We start from the raw sequence: 16879 nt of genomic DNA, 5'->3' as shown, positions 1-16879 counted from the left end.
CAGTGTAAAGACCTCAGAACTGTCCTGGTGTTAGTGAAGACTCGAGCAGCAGCGTTCTGAATCAGCTGCAGTTGTCTGATTGCTTTTTAGGGAGGCCTGTAAAGACACTGTTACAGTAATCGAGCCGACTGAAGATAAATGCATGGACCAGTTTTTCCTGATGCCGCATCGTCAGCCCTTTAATCCTGGATATATTGTTGAGGTGATAGCAGGCCGACTTTGTAATTGTTTTAATGTGGCTTTGAAAATTCACATCTGAGTCCACGACTACACCCAGACTTCTGGCCTGGTCACTGGTTTTTTAACGTCGCTACCGAGGGAAGCAGAAGTGCTGCCAGACAAATTCAGTAACCTAGCAACAGTAAACGCTTGTGAGAGGTGCTCTGAAGTTGTGGTTGTGGGTGCAAAAAACAGTTAGTGGACACAGGCCCTTACAAATGATTTCACTAAAGATATTTTACATTATCGTGCTGAGGCAGATTCTTTAATATAGTTTGCTTATGTTAAACTTGGACAAAGGATAATGTCAATAATAATCAAGGCCTGTACACTGTTCCATGTGCAGCAGGGCTGGGTTTACAAAATCGATTTTTCCGATTCAAATCGATTCTTATTTGAATGACCCAATATCGATTCATAAATCCCGAGATCGATCTTTAAAAAATATGTAAGAACGTGTCTGACCGCTCACATTTCTGAGCGCTCCTGAACGCAGCACGACTCAGCGCATCCCCTCGAAACACGGCAGTGAGGGAGACATGCCCGGACTTGTTTACTGCAGCTACTACGGCGACATCAGTGATCGGCGACGGACTCTTTTTATCGTGTGTGCGTTAGTTTGATGTTTATGTTACTCTCTGTTAGCGGCGGCTTTGGCAGCAAATGCCTCTCCCGATAACTCTCGCGTGGCTTTGTTTTTCGCGCTATGAGATCTCGTGGCCGAATCTCGTGCAAGTTGAAGCCCAGTAATGTTGACTCAAATATTTGGGCATTCTGAGTTAGGGGTAAGACCAGACTGAACCCCGAATGGTGCATGAATGTGTGTAGATCCTGATCGCAGATTGGCACTTGAGGCCTGTGCCCTCAGTGTGTGAATGTGACACGTGGCTTTGAGCGGTTAGTTGGTGTCACTTTGACAGTTTGACAGTGTACATTCTCAACAGAGCAGACCGTCATCCGCTCAGCTGTGATGCTCCGCTACATGTTCTGCAGACTCTGCTCAGAGTGATGCGGAGTGTTATAAAGTGTGAGCCCTTTCTGCAGAACAAACCACATGATGATACAGTTTCTTATTGATTTCTGCATGAGATGGTCTGGATAATGTTTCCATTCAGAATATAGCAATAATAAGTTCGACATGCAAAAGACGCTGAATATCTTTACATCTGTCCCTTATAACGTCTGATATGTTTAATGTTAAACTAAAATGTTGTCAATAAACCTTTAAAACCCTTTAAAGAACACATAAAGGAGCCGACTTTCCCTCTTTCACACAACTTACTGCTCTCTCACTCTTTGATTTCATCGCTCTGTCTCTTCATCTATCGCCCCGACCTCTCTGTCTCACACACACACGATCACAGAGGGCCGTTGGTGATCGGGTGGTGAGATTACAGGGCAGTAATCTCTCAGATTAATACATAAAATGAGCGCTTAATTACTTAAACCCCGCTGGCAGGTGCAGCTTTGCGTGCATGTGTTTGTTTGTATGTGTGTGTGTGTAGATGTGCATGCGGTACACAAAAGCCCCGCCAGTGTCTCTCTCTGAATCTGAATCTCATCGTGCTTCATTAGCACGGTATGAGCGTCCATCTGTGCTGCCAAAGCATGCAGAGCTGCAGACACACTGGTGCGGTGCAAAGGACGTGATCGCAGTGGAGATAGTCAGAACAGGAAACAAGAAATTCTGACTAAGTGTAGGGGTGTGTGTGTGTGTGTGTGTGTGTGTGTGTAACCAGCATATGTGCCCTGTCAACCTTATCAAGACAAGTAAGGTTAGAAAAATATTTACAGAGATGGAGATAGGATAACAATGATGTGAACTACCGTGTGTGTGTGTGTGTGTGTGTGCGCTTTTTTATGCCTTTCTGGTGTCATCTAGTTTAATCAGATTAACACCCCAACCCAGATCCTGTTAAACACACACACACACACACACACACACACACACACAACCAATGAAACTCAAGTGGACCAAAAGAGGAAGTGAGACATCTGCTCAAACAAACTGAACACATTTTTTTTCCCTCTTTCAAAAACTACCCTTGTCATGAACCTTCCTGTGTTCGCCCGTCATCTCTAGGAAGACGTGAATTTACATACACCCTTTTTAGTACAGACTTGCCTTTTCACACACTCGCCGCTCTTTCTCTCTCCCACACACACACACACACACACACACACACACACACACACACACACACAGGCAGAAACGTGATAGCTGTGGGTTATAAAGATGGGGCGGCTGATAAAAGAGAGTTAGGGAGTGTTCCTCTGTCTTTGCTCCAACAGTGCTGCTAAACTTCAGGACAGTGTGTGTGTGTGTGTGTGTGTTTCAGCAGTTAGTACACTCACACACTCTGTACACCTGTCAGCAGCCCCACAGTTGGCTGCCTTCTCAAACACACCACAAAGAGCTCTGGTTAAGATTCAACTAGAGGAAACTATTTAGAAAAGTCACTTTTCCTGTGTCTGCACGTGTCGTGTGAGTTTGAAGTCATCGCTCCACACATGTCTTGTTGTTGTCCGATGCTACCTTTCTGTAGCTTCATGTACGTCCTTGTTTTAATGTTTGCATCGCACTTTGTTGGATCAATATTCACACTTCTCCACCTCAGACAAGAATATCGACTTGTTGCTAATATTCGACTGCAACTTCTCTCCACATGTCACTTGTTTCCATCCTTTTTTCTGACGCGTGTATTACAAACTTTCATAACGCGTCTGCCGCGGCCTCTCAGCGGGCCCGGGGTTAGTCTGCTGTGTTGATCAGGACGGTATGGGACAGGGAGGAGCATTTTAAGCAAACATACAATTCAATAATGAGTTTGGATCTAAGGAGGATCAGAGTCGGAATTTAATTTCAAAAGTCCTCATGCACGTACTGCATTACAGCAAATGTGTGCATCTGTTCATGGAGTGAAATCGTGGAATTCTCTGAAATAATGATTTAAAATGTTGCACAAATAGTTTTCACTTTAAAAGAATGTATAAAGAAAAAGTAATGGGAAATTATGAACGTGTGGAGAAAATCATTATTTGCTTGTTTCGGGATGAAGTGTTTTGATATTGTTTGAGAAAAGGAAATCACCACCAGGTTAGCCATTATTGTAGGCGTTATCATGAAAAGCAGGCATTCTAAATGTTCTTCTTCCTGCTCCTGTTTGTTCGTGGACAGTGTTAGGTATCTGAGTTGTGTTATCAAACACTGAAGTGAGCAAATCAACTGAATATGAATGAATGAACGAATGACTGAATAATCACTGGGAACTGTTCCACTTTTTCTTGAAGACCATCCAACCCCCCCGCCGCCCCCTGTGCGCACAACACATGCTGACATAAGGAGACAATAAAACCAACAGAGTTGAGTTGGTATCTTTCATGTCAAAGTGTGCACCGAAAAAAAGGCAGATAAAACACCAATAAAACTCGGGGTGGTATTAACATATATGATACACACATGGATCATTTCACACTGTGCATAGCTTTTGGAGACGCTTGATATGTTTTACCTTTCAAAGTTTGCTCTTGACCAACTTTTCGTTTCCTTTTTCAACACATTGTTAATAATAATAATAATAAGTTAGACTTATTTGGCGTCTCTCAAGGGACCCAAGGCCGCTTAACATTTCCACACAGAACTCTGTGACGGCTGCAGAAGTCTCCACATCTTTCTCCGGTTCCGAAGCTCTCACCTGCTTTCTTCTTCTCTTGTTATTTAATGGCGGTTAGCAAACAGCTTTCAGACGCGCTACGGCCACCGTCTGACTGTAGTATCGCATCACAAGCAGGCGCTGGTAAAACTGTGGAAAAATACATTTTTAAGATGAGCTGATAGTCACTTGAGCTTTTACATTTTTTAGTGTGGAACTTCCAGTGTGCAAAGTTTGTTTCCGTACAGACGGCCCGACAGGTTCTTGCTCTGAATATGTTGCAGCTCTCCTGCAGAAATAAACTCTGTGAGAAGCACCACAAAACGTTCTGCCATCAAACACACACACACACACACTTCCCCCACACACCATCTCCATAACCAAAGCTTCGATATGGGATTATATGTGTGTCTTTGTGTGTGCGTGGCTTAATTTCTTTGTAAATACAAACCTTTTCATGTGTGTGTATACTTGTCTCTATTTTGGACTTTATTATGTGTGAATATTTCCCGTGTTAAACATGTGTTACTGTGTGCAGCCAGAGTGTGTGTGTGTGTGTGTGTGTGTGTGTGTGTGTGTGTGTGTGTATTTGCAGCTGTGAATGTGCTTTTTAACGTCTAATATCCTGAAGTAATGAATGAAATCTGAGCGAGGAGTGTCGACGTTGTGTCTGGATTCTCTGGGTAGATTATTCACACCGAGAAAAATGTGTCCTAAGAGTTTACATGTAAAAACCCCCTCATGTGACTGTGATGCACAAATCGAGCGCTCCCGGTGCACAGTGCACAAACCTGTGTGTGTGTACATGTGATCGTCTTTGTGTGTGATCACAGCTCAATCACATGATGCATCACATTGCCCGGTCTGTCTTCATACCCGCTCTCTCTCACTTCCTCTATTCTGCATGCTGTCTCTCTCTCTGGGCCTGTCTCTCTCTTCTCCGACGCCTCTCTCTACATTTGTCTGTTGTTTGACTCTCTTCCTCTTTTACTGAATAATCTCTTTCTTGTCCTTTTCCATCAGCGCTCGCCCTTTTATATATCTCAGTATCCCTCCCTGTCTCTTTGCTCTCTGTCTGTGTCTCCAAGTCAGTGTGGTTCATTCCCCTTTTAATCTTACCGTCCTTTTTAAACTGGAGGAATTGACCCGGAAGTCTCCAGATAAAACGTACACTTTATGATCCAAAACATCCAGAAGCCGAGGCCGACTGAAGCCGGTTGAGGATATTTATTATCTGACTTCAGATCCTTCACTGTGAACCCATCATCATCAATCATCCAGAAAGACAAACACGCTTTGTGTAGCATTTTCAAACACTGACACACACACACACACGAGTGCCTTATTAACTGCACTGCCTCAGTATGATTACTGTACACAAACCAAGATCACGTGAAGACAATTTTTAGCCTCTAACACCGGCCGTGTTGTTCCAGCTCAAGTTTCTCTGTATCCACTCACAGTCTGAAAGTAAGAACAAACTTTGTTCAGGAACATGTTCGTAAAAGTCAGTTTATTTCTACCAGATGAAAATCTTCTGTCAGGATTTACTTCAGCTCTACAGATGCCGAGTAATTCAGAGATTTGAGTTGTTCGTCCTTTCTGATGACTCACGGCAGTTCAGAAGAAATCACAGTATGATCTCTCTCTCTCTCTCTCTCTCTCTCTCTCTCTCTCTCTCTCTCTCTCTCTCTCTCTCTCTCTCTCTCTGTAGTACACAGGTCCAGTCCCGGCCGAGCGAGGGGGCGAGCTGGCCATGGGGGGAGGTCGCAGCGAGACCTCAGCACTAAGCGGGACGGGAGGGGGGCGGGGCATGACCACTACCCAGAATTCCCAGCGACCCAATGCCTGCTGCTTCTGCTGGTGCTGCTGTTGCAGCTGCTCATGGTAGGACACAAACACACACACACATCTACACATACACATACACACACACCAACACTTGGACACATGTGCACGTCCAGTGTAAGCAAACACACCCTGGCAGAGCGGCTCTCTGGTTAACACAGCTGCAGAAAACATGACGCACAGCTGCTGCAGCGCGGTTTCAGTGCACTCGTCTCTCTGAGGCTCGACGTGACTCGACAACTTGTCAGTGTAACAGCCGCCCTGCTGCATGTGCACTAATGTGCCTCGTCACTCTGCGGCTAGGAGAGCGTGTCTGAGCAGGAGTGCTGTGAAAGATGACGCTCGATTATTCCTTCTAAAAAAACAAACTATTCGAAAATATCTATATTTATATCTATATAAGAGGGCACACCAAAACAACGAGAGATGAACTTATATATTTATTTAAACATAAACACGACTTTTAAAAGATCAACAGAGGCTCCTACGCCTTATAAATACTTCACATTCAGCGCTCTGAGCGAGCTGTGCTGTGACATGTAGGGCTGGACGTTACGGCCAATGTGTCATGATGTTTGTATCTTGACATAGGATTTGTAATATCTCGATAACGATATACGTATATCACGATATATCATGTTTTCTGGTAATTTAACAAGTAATTAGTCCATATGAAATCACCACACAGTAAAGCCTATAAGAGTTTCTCTTTCTGGACTGGATTGCAAGGATTAGAACGTAAAGCATTGTCAAAATGACACAAGCTGCTGGTTTGGTGACATCACGATAGAGACGATATAGATAAACACATACAGACATGTTCATATTGTTTTAACGTTATATATTGTCATAATGCCCAGCCCTAGTAACAGGTATATTTATTTAAACATCAACATGTCTTTAAAAACATCGACATACCTACACCTGTCTGTATGCTGGAGTGAGAATCTCTCTCTCTCTCGTCGGCCGGGGTGCGATTTAAAATCTCCGCCATCATTACCACACGGTTGTTGTATTAGCTCGACTAAAGTTAATTATTAACGTATCGTAGTTTGAAGTTACGAGTGCATTCGAAGATGCTCCGTAACCAAGAGAGTGTGCGCGAGGACATACAGGCCGCAGTAGTGCTGATTTGTTTCACATTCACAATATTCATTTTAATATCCGAATATCCGTTTGTTATTACAACTCGGTTTTATATTCGAATGGAGAATATTCGTTGACAGCCCTGCTGTGCAGGCAGGTTGTTAAGCAAACATATACTTGGAAACTTGTGCACCAGTAGGCCCGTATCAGCACAATGACACCAGCAGACACACGTATTGTTCGGGCTCCAGTGTCTGCACACAACGTAATGTCGTCGCCTTTGTGTGCTTAGAACAGTGCTAATGACTGAAACTGTGACGAGGAAAAGTCGTCACTTCCAGGAACTACTCGGTGCCAGTTCCCCCTGGCCTATTCGATGGCCATGTCTGGCCCATGTATTTGAAACACAAGAACATCAGGGACGTTAACGTTGTTTAAATGAAACAATAACGTTGGATCTGATTTGCATTCGAGCAGCCATGTCGTTAAAGCAGAGTACGAAGCTCCCACCTGAGCCAGGGGAGCACTGTAGGAGACCAGTGAGGCTTACACACACACACACACACACGCACACACACACACAGGTTTACATGAGACAGACCTGCTCACAGTCACACTCAGTCTCCAGACGTTAGTCAGACAGGAGCTGTACAGTGATTAGGTCTCTATAGTTCCCACAGGGGAGCTCATTATTTATAGCTCTCTCTCTCTCTCTCTCTGATATTTAACACACACTTACACACACACACACACACACACACACACACACACACACACACACTGATGGTGTAGACACCTGTAGCTTTGGGCTGCCTTACCCTGCTATTAGCATAGCTGTGGTTAGCGTTGCCACTAAATGGGGTAGTAACGTTGTTGTGGGTGATTAGAGTGCGTTTATGGTTCAGAAAGAGATTGCTCTTCTATAAGCTGTGGTTTAGCGTGTGCGAATATGTGTGTGTGAGAGCGGGTGTGTGTGTGTGTGTGTTTCCTGTCTGAAAGCCGCCTTATCATGTCAGTCTCACCGTCAGGAATGAAGAGGAGAGGCGGCGGCGGAGCAGGAGGAAGAGAATATCACAGGACACAAAGATGGACACCATACCAAACTGTGAAGCTTGGTGAGTCCTGTAATTTTGTGTATTTTGGTCAAACATAAAACTTTTCTGATTGCTTATAGGAAACAAAAGAGCAAGTACTAGAAATACATACACTACAGCGCAGAAACATGTAATTTAGCCATTTATATCACAAACTTTGATGCTTCATAAGTTCTTCAAAAACCAACAAACTACAGTTACAAATAAAGGAATGAACCGTCTCTTCACTCTTCCCTCCTCAGCACCAAACCCTCAGCGGAGGAGATGCGGCTGTGGTCTCAGTCCTTTGACAAGCTGATGAGGAACCCGGCAGGTCGGAACGTTTTCCGGGAGTTTCTACGGACGGAGTACAGCGAGGAGAACATGCTGTTCTGGCTCGCCTGCGAGGACCTCAAACAGGAAATCAACAAGAGCTCCATTGAGGAGAAAGCACGCTCAATCTACGAGGACTACATTTCTATACTGTCGCCGAAGGAGGTAGGAGAGCCGTCGGCTTAATTAAAGAAGCAATAACACCAAAACAGTCTGAAGGACTCACTGGTTTTACGCTTTAGGAACCAACTTGCTCAGCTCAGGTGATGCGTCACGGACATCATTTTATCAGGTTGTTTTTGCAAGAAGCTGCTGTTGCAAACGATAACCGGCTGCAGGACAAAATCAGCCTTTAAATTTAGCTCACACATTTAAAGTTCTCTGGAAGCCGAGGCTCAGGGCAGTTTGTCCTCCTCTATAGTTATGGGAGGTTACTCCACTGAAGTCTTAAGCGGTTGCAAATTTAAGGCTTGTGTCATTGTTTGAATTCCAATAACATCTTGCTGGTTAATCACTGCAGGATGTGGAAGCATCAGGAGGACATGGCTCAGGGTCCTGTTCCTGCGTCTCAGGGTCCTGTCCCTGCGGCTCAGGGTCCTGTTCCTGCGGCTCAGGGTCCTGTTCCTGCGGCTCAGGGTCCTGTTCCTGCGTCTCAGGGTCCTGTTCCTGCGGCTCAGAATGACATGATTTTAATTAAGGGAGCTAACATGTTTTGAAAACGGTCTCTGATGTCAGATCTGGCCGGCGCATTTGGCTCTCTCGTGTGGTTGTTGCTTCATCAGTGCCAGACCTCAGTCCGCTTGTTCCTCCAACATTGTGAACAGTAAATGTGCTGTACTGATGCTGCCGACACGGCCCCCAGAGCCTAATGGCTTCATGTTTCCTCTAAAGCCTTCATCAGGGTCAAATTACCGTTTTTTTCAAAGGAATAGATTGATGCCATGCTGTAAAAATAACTGGGGAAGTTCCCGCTCATCAGATGTTCAACCCTGGTTTTTTTTATGCCTTATATTTTAGGTCGTCTGCCTACGTCTGCCCAGTTATTACAATGTTTCAGGAACGCCCTGAGAGACTTTGATTTACAAATACGGCACAAAGCTCCTCTTGGACTGAAGAAGAGACGGATTCGATTTTAGTGTTGAAAGGTCAAGGTCACTCTGACCTCACAAACCTTTTTAGCTAATTATTATGGATGCACGATGTTGGTGTCTTTGCTGATATATTAGGCCCGTTTTTTTCACCTACTTGCAGAGAAGTCTCCTGTAGTGGAATCGATATCATGCCTACTCTTACTGTAGCAGCCCACTGGCAGATTGTTGAGATGGGCGATTTACATGTGTAGTGTTGAACGAATGAGATGTGGCCCCTCCTCACGTGACCGATGCTGAGCACGTAACATCTTGCACTCTTCTTGTCGTAGCGTTACATCAAGCTTCTTCAGAGAATCGTCGAGCATTTAGGCGTAATTAAAGGGTTGTTTTATCGGCGGAAAATATTGGCAGAAAAAGGACATATATGCCAATACCGATAACGTGCCGATGATATCATGCATCCCTACTAATTATGTTATTTATGATTAAAAAAAACAAACAAATCGGATAATTTTTCGGGTTGTTCACGCGTCTGTTCATCCCGTTCTCGTGAGCGTGATCTCTCAGAGATGCCTTCAGGGGATTCCTTCAGATTTGGTACAAATATCCACTGTGACCTCACATCCTTCTTGTGAACATGAAATTAATTTAACCTTGAGTTAATCTTGAGAAATCATTGAAGACAGGCCCTCATTGTCAATGACAAAGAGAGAACAATTAAAACACAATAAGCGAAACACAAAAAAAACAACAACAACAACAAAGAATGAATAATAAGTAACAGCAAATTAAACAAGTAGAGAAAGCAGAGTTCAGTTACATTCATGGGCGGAGTCGTTTGTAATCATGTTTCTAAAGTGACCTAAGGTAACCATCGTGTTGAGTTTCATAATGACTATGAGACCAGTGTGATGAAGACGGGATGTGTGATGGTAAATTTCCACATGTCAAGAGGAACCAAGGAATTTAAAGACAAGCAAACATGACACATTTGTTGTTGGACACAACGAGACATTTGATGAAACATTTTACGACATCGTGTTTGGTTCTTCTTACTGTTTCCAGGAGTTCTAAACACTTTTTTCATTTAAATAATGTCTGTTAAGTCTCTATCTATCTCTGAATGAGGTAACACAATGATGACTGAGCCGATGGCCCACTGAAGAAAGTATAGTGTTATTACAGACACAGTCACAGAAAAAATCCCAAGCGGCGCCCAGTTAGTGACGCGTTTTCCATCAGCCAGCAGTGGTTGGTCTGCCAGAGAGGGTAGGCGGAGCTAAGCAGCTGCTTTTCCGCTCTCTGCAAATGTTGCGGGTAAACAGTAATCTACTATGGCTGAACAAACAAAGAAAAGATGGATGACTACAGATACAACTTCAACAAGAAGTGAAAATCCAAAGAAGAAGAAACAAACTCGACGCTCAGATGAAGCAAACAGTCTGAAAAGGAAAGCGACCGTCAGCCAGGAAAATCAAGAGTTACAACCGGAGCCAACCGTGGACGTCACACATGCAGCACTGTCTGGATATCTGGGAAGTGTGCTCCTGCAATTACCGTTTATCACCACAGGTGCCGCCAAAGAGAACGAAGCTGAGATCTTCTAGATTATAACTTAAGTGAAATATAATGAACAGATATTTAGATAATTGTTTGTTGCAGGCCGACATCAACATATCTCTCGTTCTGTCCAACACTTTTAAGTTTTGAAGAACGTCGGAGCCGCTGGGGATCTTTGTCCTCTGTGAACATGTGCTCGGTCTCTGCTGCTCTTTATTCTAATCCATCCTAAACTATAGAGCACACTGCAGCTTCAGTGCTCTGCATCTGTCAGCTGCTCTGCACGTGCTCAGAGTTCAAACACCCAACTCCACAAATGCGAGCATTACTGATGGAACCAGTGATTATTGCTGGTTATAAATTTAGACATACTGTAACACACACACGCGCACACACACACACACACACACACACACACACACACACACACACACACACACACACAGCTTTTTCTCTGGTGAGAACTGGTGGAAGCTTTGTCTGCTTTGATTCTATTTTTGACTGACTGTGTGTGTGTGTGTGTGCGTGTGTGTGTGTGTGTGTTTAACAGGGGTTGCTTTATTTAGTATGAGTGCTGGAGGCTTTGCTTGGCAGGCTCCATCACTAGTGTGTGTGTGTGTGTGTGTGTGTGTGTGTGTGTTGGCATTTTGAGACACTGGTGTGTTCGTATGTAAAGTTGTCTGCATGTGTGTGTGTGTGTGTGTGTGTGTGTGTGTGTACAGTGTGGTAACAGGAAGCTATAAATTGCTGCTCTCATCACCTTCTGGCGGTTGTGGACTTTTATAGACACGCACACACACACACACACACGCACACACACGCTAAAATACAGAGATATCCAGACGTGTGAGTTTTGCAGAGAAGGTGCATGCCTGTCTGCCTGTCTGACCTTGGTAGGATGTGTGTGTGTGTGTGTGTGTGTGTGTGTGTGTGTGTGTCTTTCCTAAATAGAGGGGACACATAAAAGAAAGTGTTGTTCTATAAATACCTGTTGTTAGCAGCTCTGAGTGTGTTTCAGTGCTGTTAACTGTTCACGCCTCTACAATGTTCATTAATGACACAACTACAGACTTGGACCTTTATCAGACCTGTGAGGTCAGCAGAGTAAACACACTTTAGTTTTTAATGTAGTCATTTGCTTTGCTTTCCCTCCAGGTGAGTCTGGACGCCCGGGTTCGAGAGGTGATCAACAGGAAGATTCAGGAGCCGTCGCCTCACACGTTCGAAGACGCCCAGCTACAGATCTACACGCTGATGCACAGGGACTCCTACCCACGATTCCTCTCCTCCAACATCTACAAGTCGCTGGTTCACGGCGGCTCGCGTACCTCCTCTGAATCCTAGTCCCACACAGCCTCCTCCTCCTCCTCCTCCTCCTCCTCTTCTTCTTTTGTTTTAATCCTGCACTTGGTTCCAGATCATTTCACACTCCTTCTCTCGGGGCAAAACCTCCTAGAAATTATCAAACTCCTCCTCCGTTTATTTTCCTTTTCTCTGAATCACAAATCGCTCAGATCCCTGCCAAGACTTGTTTTTCCCTCCACATCCCAAACGTTTCTTTCTTGACCCTTGACCCTTCCTTTCTTTGTTCCGTCTGTTGTTAATTTGTCCTCATTACATTTCCCTTTCTTTGTCTTCTTTAAACTCGTCTCTCTCCACTTCAGGAAAAATTCAAAAACGTATCTTGAAAGGCTCCAAAACCTGATAAACTGATTTTAAAAGCAACAATACATTAGTAATAATTAGAAAACCCTGCTGAATCCAATCAGGAAACAAAAGGGCTTTTTACTCTGCCAGTTCAAGCCGGGATTATTACGCCTCGGTTACGTTCCGTCTTCCATGTAAAACGCACGGAGGCGGAATGGTGGAGCGAGGTCGTTCCGCCTCTGAGCCGGCATCGGAAGTAGTAACAGAGGGCGAAGCGGCGTCTGTGTAAACAGCGAAGCCGGTAGGGCGGAACAGCAGTGTGTATTTGAAGCACGCACTTTGTTTGTTTACACCTGGCGGACATTTTGCTCGCGCAGCACCAGAACGCTGTGTAAAAACACACACTGGGGCGGCTTTACGCCAGCGTTGTGTGGTCCAGTGCAGAATGACAAAGGCGGCCTGAGGACGGCGCTGAGGCGTAGACGGAGCCGCAGGGTAAAAAAGGCTAAAGAAACCGATTTTGTGTCATTTCAATACATGAAAATGTCAGATTTGACCGTTTTATTCAAATGCTCCACAATTTCATTTTGTTTTTAAAAATCTATCCCAATTTTTATTCCAAATATTCATTTTCAAAGTACGAGCCGTTCTGCCAATAATTGATTCCAGCTCGCGGCGTGGTTATGGACGAAGCCTGTTTTTAGGGCCAACATGGATATTTAATATTTAAATGAAAGATAATAACCAAGGGGGCTGCACGGCGGTGCAGTGGTTAGCGCTGTTGCCTCACAGCTAGAAGGTCCCCAAACCCCTGTTTGGACAAAGTGGGCCTTTCTGTGTGGAGTTTGCATGTTCTCCCCGTGCATGCGTGGGTTCTCTCCGGGTTCTCCGGCTTCCTCCCACAGTCCAAACACATGCTTGTAAGGTTAATTGGTGACTCTAAATTGCCCTTAGGTGTGAGTGCGAAAGGTTGTCTGTCTCTGTGATTGACTGGCCATCAGTCCAGGGTGTAACCCTGCCTTTTGCCCAATGACAGCTGGGATAGGCTCCAGCGCCCCGCGACCCTGAACAGAATAAGCGGTATAGATAATGGACGTATGGATAATAACCGAGGGCCAATATTCAACGTTTTTGACTAGTTTGACCTAAAATAAAATCCTAACCTCTTTACAGCTTTTTGTGGAGCTTTCAGCCTCGTATCGCACGTCTTCCTCGGTGTAAGGACTGCATCATTTTCTCAGCATCTCCATCTGCTGAGGATCATAAAAGTGGTTCACAGGTCCAGATAAAGACGACTTAAAGTTTTAATGCAAAAGTTTTGACCAGGGTCCTTTAAATGTGGTTATTAACAAATGGTGAATTTGTCATCTGTTAATCTTCAGCTATCATCGAGTCCTGTAGTTTCCTTAAGCTGCTGAACACTATTATCTCCTTTGTTACTGTCATCTGTTTGTTACCGTCTTTCCTCCTTTTCCTTGGCACCTCTCCTCCTCCCTCACCTCTCGTCGCTCCTGAACAGAGGAAGGAAGCGACCCGATACTCATCCACTGTTACGTGGAGGTGCACATGATTACTTGGGAGATTTTAATGCATTTCAAAGGGCGAAAGAAGTGCCATGGATTCTAAGTGGATTTGCCCCTCCCCTCATAACCATCCAATCACCTTCAAGAGCCAATTAAAGGTGGATGTTTCTGACTTCCACCCGACTCATTGCCTTGTTTTTCATCCTGCTGTGGCCTCTTCTTCTGGACTGTTGGGAAAAAGATCGATGCTGTCTCATGAAATCTTTTTTAAGTTCTCTTTTTCTTAACTGGAAACGCAGGGTGCTCGTCCCTCCATCCCGCCACAAACAACAACAACGTTTCTTATTTTGATTAATTTATCTTTGCTGGATCAATCATTTCACTCCTGTGACAAACAAACAGACGAATGGATGGATGCCTCTTCCTTCCAACTACTGATTTACAAACAGACAAGACGTCTATTTTTTAAGAGAAAACTATATTATGTTGTTTTTACGTTTATTTGGTCTCTCCCACTCTCGCCCCTTCCTGGAGTTTTTTAAATGAGAGGAGGATTCCTCCGAGACTGTACTGATCCCCACCCGACGCAACACCACACACACAGACACCACACACAGGTGCAATAAAACACTGGAGTTTGGAAAATATACGACACACACACACACACATAAATACACACATTTGTGTTAGTATACTTCAGGACATCTTTCACTTCTTTCTGTCTGAACCAAAACCTGCAGTAAGAGATGATCAGGTCTGCTAAATCTGACATCTCTCGGTGAAGGATAAAAGTTATTAATCGGTTTGGCATGTTGGTTTTATGGACAGCAGAGATTTGGAATCCTGGTAGAGCTTTTTTTATTATTTAAGTTTGACTGACTGTCTTTTGTAATTTACCGTAAAATCAGGAATATAAGTCGCACCGGAACGTAAGTTATGGTACATTTTTGTACTTCTTGTTTTGACATTTTAATCAACTCCCAGAGCAATTAATAGTATAAATACAGAATATTTGCAGCCCTAAATCTGAGGCAAACTGCATATTTAACCTTTGAACTTTAGGTTCTAAGCTCTTTACATTGCAGACAATAAAAACTTAACAAAAAACTTTAAAATCCAATGTGAGCTAACTTACTCTTTCATCTTCACCAGCTACAAATACAATCACATTTCTGCCACTTTTAAGCGAAGACATTATCAGAACTACCATTTAAAACTGTAGCTTATCTCTTGCTGAACTAAAGGGCTAGAAATTTGACCCTTATTCTGAAAGCTCCAAAATATGTCTCTCTAAAAAAGCTAAAAAGTAATTAATAATTTAGAAATGTCTAAAAAACACCTCAACCCTTATTTATGTTTGATATCACAGCATGCCGTGAACACTGATGGATCCTTAAGGGACTTCTTCAGCTTAGTTAAGTAATGTCAAAGAATGCAGGAAAGTGTTCAGTGTTTTAAAGGTCGAATTAAAGGTCAGAAAGGACCCAAAAAGTTCAAATGTCCTCAGTTTATCTGAAGTTCTGCAAGTGTTCCAACCAGGAAGTGAAAGTCGTCCTAATAAGTATAGTAACACAAATACACAACACGTATACACACACACTCACACACCAGGGTGGCCTACCTGGGCACTGCTGCTGCTGACCTCTGCCTCTGTGACCTCTCACCTTTGACCTCACCACTGTCAGTCGCCCACTCGGACGCCTGCTCCTGATTGGCTGCAGGAGGCTGCAGGGCTGAACCGTGGTTGGTCGATTCAGGAAGGGGGGTGGGAGGAAATCCCAGGTGCAAAAAAGTATATATAGATATATTAAAGAAAAACAACTAATAAAAAAATATATAGAGAAAAATAAGATGGTATGTGAGATGGGATGCGTACACCCAGTGCTTCATGGGAAATGTAGTTTGAGGAAAACAAATGTTTGTAGTTGTCTGCAGGAGGCCGAGACAACAGATTTTAAAAAAGAGATGCCTCCGTCCTAACGAGACGGGTCACTCAGAATGCATTTATCTTAGTATTGTTAATGTTATTTATTTTATATTTTGTTAAAACTGTGATTTTAATTGTACATATATAAACGGAAACCCTTGAACATCCAATGAGAAGCGGCTTCGTTTGTTCACTGTGTTATTTTTCTCTGGTGTCTCTACAGGGAATCAAACCCCCACCACTGGACCCGCCTCGCTCCGCCCAGCCTTCCATATGAAAAACAATGAATCATATATTTTATATTGTTATATGTTTAAGTTATAGTCAGCAAAAGGTGATCTGAATATAATTGTTGGGGTCATATTTTTATAGCCCTATCCATATTGAGGCAAACGTTCATCATGTTCACACGGCAGCTTTCCTCCAACAACATTTTTGAGAGCAATGCATGATGGTATATAGTGCTTGGTTAGTGACCGTACATCGGGAAATACTTTCAGTACAAAGGGTAAAATAATTCTCACCTGAGACTTTGACAGCATTAAAAATGGCAGACTCAGTATACAGTGATCTGTTTTAGTCCTGAAGAGAGTGAATGTAGGAGTTCTGATCAAATAAACTACATAAATGGCCGCTTCTCTAAAGAGAAACTACAGTTTGAGTCGCAGGTTTGAAGTGAACATGAACTGAGCAGAGACGGACAGAGCTGTGGACTCTCAGTGTTTATACTCTCAACACTCAGTTCCTAAAACGGTGTGCTAAACCAGCACACATACACACACACACACACACACACACACACACACACACACACACACACACACACACTACAAATCTACCTGTTTACAGGTTGTGTATGTGTCTACTTTTTTCCCACCTTTTACTATGACTTAAAGTCGAGCTGAAACGGCATTTCGAG

At 43.7% G+C, this 16879-nt stretch overlaps 1 protein-coding gene across 2 annotated transcripts in view; it reads left to right on the top strand.

Annotated features, from left to right (window-relative positions):
- The window catches only part of rgs19 (regulator of G protein signaling 19), a 28400-nt gene extending 12270 nt beyond the window's left edge, over positions 1-16130 (top strand). The window contains exons 2-5 of one of the 2 annotated variants that reach the window (XM_069660417.1): positions 5587-5759; positions 7835-7921; positions 8143-8377; positions 12019-16130. In XM_069660417.1, the coding sequence (XP_069516518.1) occupies positions 5587-5759; positions 7835-7921; positions 8143-8377; positions 12019-12207 (684 nt within the window). In that variant the 3' untranslated portion in view covers positions 12208-16130. Of the gene's footprint in view, positions 1-5586; positions 5760-7822; positions 7922-8142; positions 8378-12018 lie in introns of both variants that reach the window. The other variant, XM_069660416.1, reaches the window with a different exon arrangement.
- Positions 16131-16879: the final 749 nt, after the last annotated feature.

The sequence above is a fragment of the Semicossyphus pulcher genome, unplaced genomic scaffold (genome assembly GCF_022749685.1).
Source record: "Semicossyphus pulcher isolate SPU_LCO1_2020_fin unplaced genomic scaffold, fSemPul1.0.p SCAF_13, whole genome shotgun sequence".
Classification (NCBI taxonomy): Eukaryota; Metazoa; Chordata; class Actinopteri; order Labriformes; family Labridae; genus Semicossyphus; species Semicossyphus pulcher.
The sequence above is the reverse complement of the archived record's forward strand: the minus strand, read 5'-3'. Positions and strand labels throughout refer to the sequence as shown.